This window comes from Mus pahari, chromosome 17, assembly GCF_900095145.1.
Source record: "Mus pahari chromosome 17, PAHARI_EIJ_v1.1, whole genome shotgun sequence".
NCBI lineage: Eukaryota > Metazoa > Chordata > Mammalia > Rodentia > Muridae > Mus > Mus pahari.
In genome coordinates, this window is record NC_034606.1 from 39,833,061 (window position 1) to 39,843,504 (window position 10,444).

The window sequence follows — 10,444 nt, forward strand, 5'->3', positions numbered from 1 at the left end:
TGGCTGAGGGTGGATCAGGAGGCTCGGCCAAGTGCCCTCAGGATCCCACTTTGACGCTAGATCCAGGGCAAGGGTGTGTTGCTCGTGGGGAGTTTGTGTGGTGCTGTAGTCTTCTCTGGGTGTGGGGACAGCCTCAGGACAGGGAGGAGGGTCCTAAGCTCCCCTGCCAGGGAGCTCCCAAGGAGCATGCTGTCTGCACCCAGAGTTACCTAAGAGGGAGGAATGGGCAGGTCCTTGGAGTGCAGAGACACCAGTGCCCAGAGTAGAGGAGGCCTATCATATAAGAGATCAGGTCAGATGGCCGGCTGGGGAGATGGAAAGAATTAGACAGAACTTCTCACTGGCTGTCACACTGGGCTTAATCCCAGGGCTAGTCTTCCATTTCTGGCTGCACTAGGACCAGCCTTAGCCCTGGAGAGTTCTAGTTGCCTCTTTCCCACCCTGGCCTCCGTTGAGCACCTAGGGGAGACAGTGCCTCAGTGGTTCCTTGTGTGTGCCAACCTCTTCCAGTTACACCCTCTGCAGGCCCTGGGGGCTCCTACCTGGCTCTCTCTACCTCTCAGCCAACCCCATGACCCTCAAGTTTGAAGGCTATGGCTATGTCTCCCACCCCATTATCTTCAAATCACCTCTTTCCTAGAGCCAAGGCCTTGACCCTAGACATGGCTGGACGGCATCCCTTTTCTGATGACCTGGGTGCTCTTAGGACCAACTCCAGTCTCCCTACCTTATCCTCCCAGCCTCCCATCCATCTATTTGCTCATCTACCTATCCTTTACCCACCATCCATCCTCCATCCACCCACGCATCCTCCCGTGGATCTATGCATCCATTTGCCCTGTTATCTACTCACCCTTCCACCCACTCATGCATCTACCCATCATCTGAATATCCACCTGTCCGTCTACATCTGGCCCACTGGCTCTTCCTGGACCACCCAACCCAGCACAGCCCCCACCACTCAACCTGCTGTCCTCACCTATTTGTCTTCATGGGCCTTGTTTATATTTGATGTCTCGAAACTCACTTTGCTGCCCTAACTGAATGGTGTCCTGAGAATCTGATCCTACCTCGGCTGGCCACTCCACTTCCCACTGCCCCCTTCTCGGGGGCTCTACACTCTTAGCTCCTGCAGGCCCCTCAAGCCACCTCTCCAAGCTTTGCATGTGCTATGCCACTGTGGGTCAGGAGCCCTGGTACTTTCCCATGACAGTCAGAATCAATCTCTCTCTCTCTCTCTCTCTCTCTCTCTCTCTCTCTCTCTCTCTGTAGGCCTCTGCTTTGGCAACCTCAAATGAACGTGGATTTGCAGCTGTGCTGGCAGTTAGCATCTCTTGCCACAGGGCAGGGTGAGTCTGTTGTCATTAAGGGATCCAAATGTGGTAGGAGGCCTGGTTTTGGGAGGCTCCCTGAGTGTATTGACTGCAGGTGTGTGGTTGCCCTGAGAAGCGGAGAGAGTTCAGGCTGCCTACATCATCTACCTCCCTAGGAGCTGTAGAGGTTGGTTGGAGGGTATTCTAGAAAGTTCTGTGTACCACCACTTCCTCTTCTGAGACAAAGAAGGGCTTTTAGCTTGGCCACAACCTGTCCCCCTGCCCTGCCCGACTTTTGAAAATAGAACCCGGGGAGGAGACAGTTGCAACCACACAATGGGGACTGGCCCATCTGGTTAGACTGTGGGAGAGTTGGTCAGACAGGAGAGGGCCTGATGTTCCTGGATGGCTGCCTCAAAGCTCTGGGTCCCAGACTCCAGAGAAGTGGGCTAGCTACTCAGGGAAGGCATACCTAAGAGATGCAGGGGCTGAGGTAGGTCCAGGTTTCAAGGGGCCTTGCTCAGCACCCTCAGGTCATTCAGTGCTCTCAGCTCTCCACAACTGCAGGTATGTGGCAAGGTGAGAGCCCCCTCCACTGTCCTAGTGCGCTGCTCCAGAGAGCCTGTGCTCCAGATCGTTAGCAGTGCATGGTTCTGACTTAGGCAGTCTCTGAGGACATTGTGAGGCAGGACACTTGAGTCTAGACACTAAGGGACTGTGGCCCTGTGATGTTAGGAGGCGTCTTCTGGAACTCGTGAAAACATACAGCGAGGTAGTAAGGTAGGAACGAGAGGGTGTGTCCTGGCTCCATTGCCTAGGGTTGCAGCAGGCAAGGGAAGGGATGCTGAGTGGAGGGCCAAGTACCATTCTCCCAGTAGAGGAAAACACCACCTGGGAAGGCTCTGTGCCAAGCCCAGGCAGTGGAAATCATCCCTGNTAGGCAGATAGGACAACCACTGTCACTTACCTGTCCTGGATGCTTGTTCTTGCCTTCCAGAAATATAAGGAACAGAGTTTTGCACTAGGCAAATCCTGTATCTCCGAACTCTATCGCCAGCCTCAGATGTAAAGAGTAAAGAATTAGGGAACAGTGAAGAGACATGTCTTTTAGCCTCTGGGCAAGAAGCAGAAGAACAGGGTGAGGACCTGGGGCTGGGTAGGTAAGCTAGCAGGGCACACAGCTCTCAGAGGTCTGGAGACAGGGAAAATTCTGGGGTACAAGCTCCAAACCTGAGCAAGCTCCTATGCTGCCCCGTATGAGACAGAGCAGGCTCTCCCGATACTGGAGCACTGGACAGGTATGATCGTGTTAAATGTCAACTTGAAAGGATCGACACTCACGTGGGAGACGAGACTCCAGCCATATCCATGAAGGATTATCCTGATTGTGTTATTTGAGGTGAGCAGACCCACCATGGCTGGGATCCCAAATTGTAGAAGTGGGGAAAAGAAAACTGACCAGGCTGCAGGAGGGTTCTGGAGTTAAGAGCACTGGCTACTCATCCAGACGAGCCTGGTTTGGATTCTAGCACGCACATGGCAGCTCACAACCATCTGTAGCTCCAGTTCCAAGGGATCTGACACTCTTTTTCTGACCTTCCTGGGTCCCAGGCCACATATGTGGTATGCAAATATGCATGCAGAGAAAACACTAATATCCATAAAAAGAAACTATTTTCAAAGGGAACTGGGCAGCAGGCGTGTGCTTCTCTGTCTTTCTGGACTGTGGACGCAGTGTGATCCAATGCTTCAGGTCCTGGCTGCCCTGACTTCTTCACCGTGATGAACTGGACCTTGAAGGGTGAGGCTAAATAAACTTTCTCTCCAGCTGTTTTTGTCAGAGTGTTTTATTACAGCGACGACAGGGAAAGACAGCAGGGGTAGGGAATAAATCACTCCAGACTCGAAGGGCTCTGGCTCTGCCCCTCAAGAAGAGCCCCCCCCCCCCAAGGAGATGTGGCTTTGAGTGGCCTCGGAGTACTGGTGACTGTTCAGAAAGCTGAGGGTTTGCTGTGCCACCAACACAAAAGTATGGACTTTTGGGGACCCGGGCACACTGTGACAGATGCGAGCACCTCACTAGTTAGCAGCACTGAGGACATCATAGCTCGGAAGAGCTCTCAGGAGGAAACCTTCTAAGTTGGGGTGTGATAGAAGTCTGTTTCCTCTATTTTGGCCAATGGGATCTAGTACAGACACAGGAGGCCTGAGTCCAAGGCAGAGGCACCACTCCCGCACCTGGGCTTATTAGTGCATTGAGAATTTCACTTGGCCCTGTCTCATGGCCACCTGCCTGTCTCTGAGGATGAAGTTGACCAACAACCAGAAATGCCCAAGACCCAACACCTCAGACCAAGCAGACTTAAGCATGTATTATTCTCCTAGGACCGCGCTGGGGAAGGGGTGGCGGGATGTTGCTGCCAGGGAGACAAAGCAGGTTTCTCCATGCCCAGGGAGGACGGATACCCATTCCAGTTCCTGACACAAAGCCCAAGATGATCTGCCTTACCCCTACACATACACATACTATGGGAAGTCAGGGGATCTTTTAAAAGCTGATGTTCAGTTAGACAGTGCCCAAATCTTACAATCATGCCATATGCCAGGGTCACTTCACACATAGAAGAGGCCCAGGGATCCAGATGGCCAACATATAGCATCCTTTCAGAGAGAGGAGGGGGTAGTACAAATGCCAAGCCTAAGGTTGAGGGTGGAGGGAGTTGCGGGAAACATCAGCTCTTCCTACTGAAGGCAGCTAGCCAGGGACTCCCAGGACTCTGAAGATCTCATAGAGGTGAGGGTCTTGGGGAGGTGTGTCCTTGTGCCCTCTTGGAAGATTTCCTGAGGCAGGAGAGCTAGGCTCTGGGGCAGGAGCCTTTAGGACAGGTGTCATTAACTTTCTTTCTGTGAAAGAAGGGAAGATTGAATGTGTCTTGGGGTTAATGGTGTGTGTGTGAGAGAGAGAGTAACAGCATGGGCTGGGTCGGGGTAGGATGCTGACGAGGCTGCACACAGATTCCCGGTGATACGGAAAGGCCACCCAGGCCCTCATCAGGCAGCTTGAAGCAGCGCCCACAGTAGGCTGAGAGAGGTGCTGGCCCATATAGCCCCAAGGCTGCCGGTCAGACCTGAGGCAGCACTGCGGTTGCACTGGCTCCCCTGACAGCAGGAGACAGAGAGGGCACGGCCATCTGAAGACACGGTGCTGTTGGGGCAGGTTGGGGCGCAGGACTTCATGACCAGGATGCCACCAGGGTTGGCTGTGGAAACAGGAGGAATGGCCCATGGGTATTGTCCCCATTAGTACCTGCAGCTGTCACCACCCCGCCAGCTCTCAGGAAACCTGCAGTCTGGGGACCACATGCTTTGAGGGAAATTCCTGGGTCTCTGAGTGTTTGAGGTGGCAGCTTGGAGGTGTCCCAAAGAGCCTTGTGAATGGGTGTCCTTCCTCAATGCCTGCGGGGAAGTGTCTTCTTTGTGATGGACTGGCTTCTGTGACATCTGAGGCCAAAGACTGAATTGAAGACTCCTCTCTCAGTCTCTGGGTCTCTCACTTTCCTCTATTTTCCCTTTCCTGGGAGCTGATTCTCTTCTCCTCTCTTTTTTTCCATCCCTTCCTTCTCTTCTCCTCTGGGATTCAGATACGAGAAAAGAGGCTTGAGCCCCATTTACCTCTCACACCTCTTGGGTATGGGAAGTTCTAGACAGGCTGAGTGACCATAAATCTCCATGGCCTACACAGGGACCTCTTGGTCTCACGATCTTAAGGAAAGCTGAGGCTGGGCTTACAAGGGTCCCTAGAAAAGGAGAGGTTGGCCCTGTGTGTGGGTGTCTCAGGAAGGACCACTGTGCAAGACTCGCTGTTTCTGCGTGCACATGGTGGGGATGACTTGCTTTGTATGTACACACACAGAGGGGACAGCAGGACTCCTGAGAACACATGGCCCTACGAAAAATAAGAACCTTCCCTTAACCTGCACTGTTCAGAGGTTCTGGGAGCTATGACCCCAGTCCTGTGTGCAGGGACCTCTAGCTTGGTGTTGGCCCAGAAACTGTGGTGATGGAGGTGGGATAACTGTTTCAGGATGCTTTTATGCCTCAGTTTCCCCACCTAGAAAACAAAGGACAAAGGTGGAACCAGTCTTTGCCTCCGTCTTTCTTTAGGGAAATGAGAAAATTGTGGATAGTTTGAGAGTTGCGCTGGTGTATGGAGAGTACGGGAAACATGTTAATCGTTAGTTGGCAGTAGTTAGTGACTGAGTTCAGTGCCACTTCTGATTAGTGTTCCCCCTGGCCGTGGTTTCACAGGGAACTGGGATTCAGAGTAGATTGCAGCAGCTGCTCCTAGATGAAATAGGACCCCAGGCAGGTGCTGCAAAGGGTTTCTACCTGTGCCCCAGAAGCACTCACTGTAAGGATGCACAGCCTCCTCCTGGGGCAAAAGGGATGCTGGACTTCACATCTTGCAGTAAATTCCCCATTCTAAAGTAGGGACCTTTACCATCCCAGATAAATCAGAAGAGAAGTGGCCTCAGTGGCTGTGTGTGGAAAAGTGCTAGGAGTTATAGACACCCAGGGCACCCTTACTCGCCCAGTGTTTAGAGAGAGAGAAGGCCCTGGTAACCCATCCGTCCTCTCCCTAGAAACCCAGCAGTCAGAGCAGTCCCCTAACCCATGGGACTAACACACCGCATCTGGAGCAGAGCACATATATCATTGAACCCTTTTCTTCCTCACCTTGGGGTCAGGAAGACCCTTGGCTTGCCTGTGTCACTTCCCTGGATAGGGGCAGGGACAGATGCCTCTTTCTATCCACCATGGGCTCTCCTACCAAAAGCTCTTGTCCCCAACCATGTTGCTTCTCCAGGGCACTTTCCGCTGCCGTCTGAAGGATATCATTCAACTCTGCTTGGCTGTGACCTCTGAGGACCTGGAGTACAGCCATGGCTCCACGTATCTCAATGTTCCCACATTCAGCAGACTCTCTGGGAGATGGATGGACAGACGACAGGCCAGATAGATGCATGCTAAGCAAGGGGCAGATGCCCGAAGGGCAAGGACAGGGTAGGGGCCCTGGGTTGCCAGATGGAAGCTGATGCCCAGGGGATGGAACTATGGGGAGCTTTGATTTCTGGGTACCCTTGGGTCCTCCATATTTATTTAATTTCCATATTTATTTAATCAGAGCTTCTCTGATTAGGTCTTTGTTAGATTTTGGCTGCTAGACAAAGATCCCATCCTTGATGTTCTTGCCTTGTGCCCTGGGCAACTGCTAGGCCTGCAGCCCACTAGGTCTTTACCTCTTGCAGCACAACTATGTAGACAGAATGTATGCCAGAGTGTAGACATAAATAACACGTAGGGTCTGGGCTGGGTACTTGTATGGCTCTACCAGGATTAGATTGTCTGCCTCTTCATAAAATAGGGGTGACTCCAAGTCTGGGCTAGAAAGGCCATGTCACCACTGGGATTTGTAGGAAACTGTTCTGTGGACAGACTCAGGCCATACTGGGAAGCCACCTGGTTTCTTTCCCCTCATCCCAGAATGGGATCTTGAACGAAGCTGCCTAATGACGATAGCACCTTTCACTTCCTGGGGCCAAAGGCCTCATGACCCAATATCAATAGCATCAGCAAAGAAAGGACCCCCAAACCCTTTGAAACCTAGAGGTGACATTGTCTACCTGGATGCTCAGTCTGAAAAGTCTGTCAATCTCTCTGTTAACACCCATGCTTTCTTCCGGCACCACTTCAGTGACCCCTGCACCAAGCCCGAAATCCATGATAGCCCAAAATGCAAGCTTGAGGCCCCAGCTTGGCCCCTCCTCTCAGAAGAGAAGTAGATGGACCATGGGATGTAGGAAGAAGAGAGCCTGGCTTGGGAAGTGCAAGGGACAGTACTACTGGCCAGGGGTTCTCGATAGTGGCAGGATTGAATTCTAGAGTCATGGCAGGGTAGCCAGGGGCAAAGGCTGTATTTAGCTGATTGTAGGGATGATCTGAGTGAGCAGTGAATGTCCGCAGGGGCCCGGAATACCAGGCTATGATGCCGGTATCATCAATATTTCATTTTACATCCAACCCTCATCCCACCTAATCGTCAGCCTAGCTCAAAGTGTAAACTAGAGAATGATGGTGTTGCTAGGGTCTGAAGTGGGGATACTCAGGGCTTCTGATGTGGAGGATGGAAAGAGGCTAAAGGGGTCTGGAAAGCACTTGTGTAGTGCTGGTGGGGTGAGATGGGGCCTGCATGGCCCAGGGTACTCACTGGCCCGAGTGATCACACAGTACTTGTCCGTCAAGGCGCACTCCACGAGAGACTCGCAGTTCTCGTGCCCACAGCACACATGGCAGTGCAGGGCCCGGGCTGGGGGGAAGCACAGGCCATCAGTCTGGGCGGGGGCTGAGGCTAAGTGCCCAGCCACCTGCCTAGTGGCCCACTCAAGGTCATTCTCTCTGATCCTCCTCTCCCCTCTAGGAGTTACCCCAGTCCTCTGGGAGGGTCTGAGAAGCTAGGACCTTCATGGTAGTGATTCTGACATGCTCCTCCTTGTAACCTCTCTGGCCCTGTGTATGTCAGTATCAAAGTGTCAGCTTGAGTTAAGGGAAGGTGTATGGTGTGATGGCATGCTACCCTCGGGCTAGACTCAGAGGTTTCCTGCCAAAAGCTTCTCTGGAACCTATGAACTCCTTAGTTACCTGCCTTCCTGCTCTGTGTTTATCTCTCTGTCAAGGAGTCTGAGAACATTAGTGAGTATAAGAGAGCTTTATCAGTTAAATGGGTGGGGGCAGGATCAGATGGGTAGGTAGGTAGTTGTATGTATGTTTATACATATGAGTGGGTGGGTGGATGGATGAAAGGGTGGATGTATGGATAGGTGGGTGGGAAGATGGGTGAATGGATAGATAGATGGGAATATCCATGTATGGTTGGATGAGTGGACAGATGGATAGGTAGAAAGGTAGATGGTTTGAAGCATGGATACCTAGATGGGCAAATGGATGGGTGGATAAGTGGGTGGATGGATGAGTGGGTGGATGGATGGATGGATGGGTGGACAGATGGGTGGATGAATAGAAGGATGGGTGGTGGGTGGATGGATGGGTAAGTGGGTGGTGATAAGGACTAGATGGATAGATGAATGATGGATGTATATGTGAGCAGATGAGCAGAAGAATGAACAGATTGATGAATAGATGGGTAGTGAAAGGGTGCATGGATGGATGGGTACGTAGGTGAGTGGATGTATGGGTAATGGGTTTATGGGTAGATGGATGTTAAGATGAACACATTGGTAGATGGATGGGTAGGTGCATGAACAGAGGGATTGATGGTGGATGGCAGAAGGGATGAAGGATCAGGAAGAAATACAGAACCTCTAATTCTTACGACCCCTAATGTGACAAGCTAGCAACAACAACTTTTTGTGTCTCTAAGCATCAGTAGGTACCTAGAGCTGTTCATCTGGAGGTAAGGAAATAGCCTAACCCTGCCCTGTTCTGCCCAAGGCCTGTTGGTGGTCCTCACCTCCAAGCTGAAGGCAGAGGCTTCAAGGAAAGTCTGCCGGTGCTAGGGAGCTGGACAGGCTCCTGAGGTGGGTAGCTCCAGATGCTGTGACATGGGCCACAGCTTTCAACCACAAAAAAAAAAAAAATGACGAGAGGCCCTCTCAAGAGAACACAGGCTACCTATGCATAGCTGACTCGTTGGGCCACAAGGGTGGCCTGGACAGAAGGCACAGCAATTACTCCATGGTGGCTTCCTCTGAGAAGGTTTGTGAGAGGGTAGAATAACCTGGGAAGCCCTACACCTGAGCCCAAGTGGGTGAATTTCTATGTGTTTGAGAACAGCTGCACTGGCCAACGGTGCTGAACTGCAGCACCAACGTCAGTTTGGAGGGTTACCAGGAACCTTCAGCTGCGACAAGATATGGTAGGGGTACAAGAGCTGAGCTGCTGGCAAAGATGTCTTTGTGCTCAGGCCTTGGGAGGGGTGTCCTGTGAGGAGTGTCCTGTAGAAGTTTCACTTAAGGGTATTGAATAGCAGGTGTGTCCTGTAGAAATGTCTTACAGGGAAGGGTCCCGTAGGGGCTTCTCCATAAGGGTAACAGGTGTCCTAACAATGCACTCCTGCCTGGACCTTGTCAATTTTACCCATGGACTTAGATGACTACACCTCCCACGTAAGCGTCATCAGTATTGAAGCTGTGGAGGCCCTGTGTTGAGAGTTGGGAGGTGTCTGTGGCACTCTTTTCTGGGATAAGAGATAGACAATGAGCTTCTTCACTGGGAGCATCTCCTGGCTAGGATCTCTCACCCCATACAGTACCTCTGCACACTAGTCCCCAGTCCTGTTTGGCTGGGGAGACACTCCTTGGTTATTCTAGGCAAGGACCTCATAGTAGTCCAGTTTCCCCATTGTGGTCCCCAGAGACCTTCTGCCCTAGGAGCTGCTGAGAGTCCCTGGGCTGCCCTCCTTAAGCCTTCAGAGCCCCAGTGAGTTCCCAGTAGGCTCTGTCCTGCAGGAATGCTATAAGGTCAACCGACCTTTCAGGAAAGCTGAGCCTTGAGGACAAAAGTGTCCCAGCCAGTCAGTGTCTCCACCTTCTGACTCAGACCTGGCACCCTCCTTGCCTGTAGTTGCTTCCTGCCCCCAGGGCTGATGGTCCCTACTCAGTGACTGGCCCTGGTATGATGCTCCCAGGTATCTTCCTCCCCACATTTCCTAAAGGATGCTCCCAACGTAGTCCTCTCTGCTCCCCAGGCCAGCCTCCAGCCCTTGGGGTCTCCAGTGTCTCTCTACCTGCCTGCCTTCCCTCCTACATGTGCACCTGATGGCTAGACTGCTTCCCTGGGTCTCTTCTTTTCCTTCCGCCCCCTCCTCACTCTCAGGGGAAGTTGATGGGGCTAATTATCCTGGAGATGATAATTATTCCGCTGATAATCACAGGCTGAAGTACATCCCTCCCACCTCCCGCCTCATTTCTGTCCCTAAACCAGGTCATCAGAGTCAGGGCAGAGTGGGCTGGAGGGGTTGACCTATACAGTCTGTCTTGTTGATGTCCTTCCTTCCTTCCTTCCTTCCTTCCTTCCTTCCTTCCTTCCTTCCTTCCTTCCTTCCTTCCTTCCTT

The 10,444-nt window shown here is 52.2% G+C and overlaps 1 protein-coding gene across 1 annotated transcript; it reads right to left on the reverse strand.

Moving 5' to 3' along the window:
- Positions 1-4,364: 4,364 nt before the first annotated feature.
- LOC110334508 (secreted Ly-6/uPAR domain-containing protein 2-like) lies at positions 4,365-7,838 on the reverse strand. Its single transcript, XM_021216249.1, has 3 exons — positions 7,799-7,838; positions 7,582-7,680; positions 4,365-4,573 (listed from the first exon to the last, which is right to left on the reverse strand). The coding sequence occupies exons 1-3, from the start codon at positions 7,836-7,838 to the stop codon at positions 4,365-4,367; spliced, it is 348 nt and encodes a 115-aa protein (XP_021071908.1).
- Positions 7,839-10,444: the final 2,606 nt, after the last annotated feature.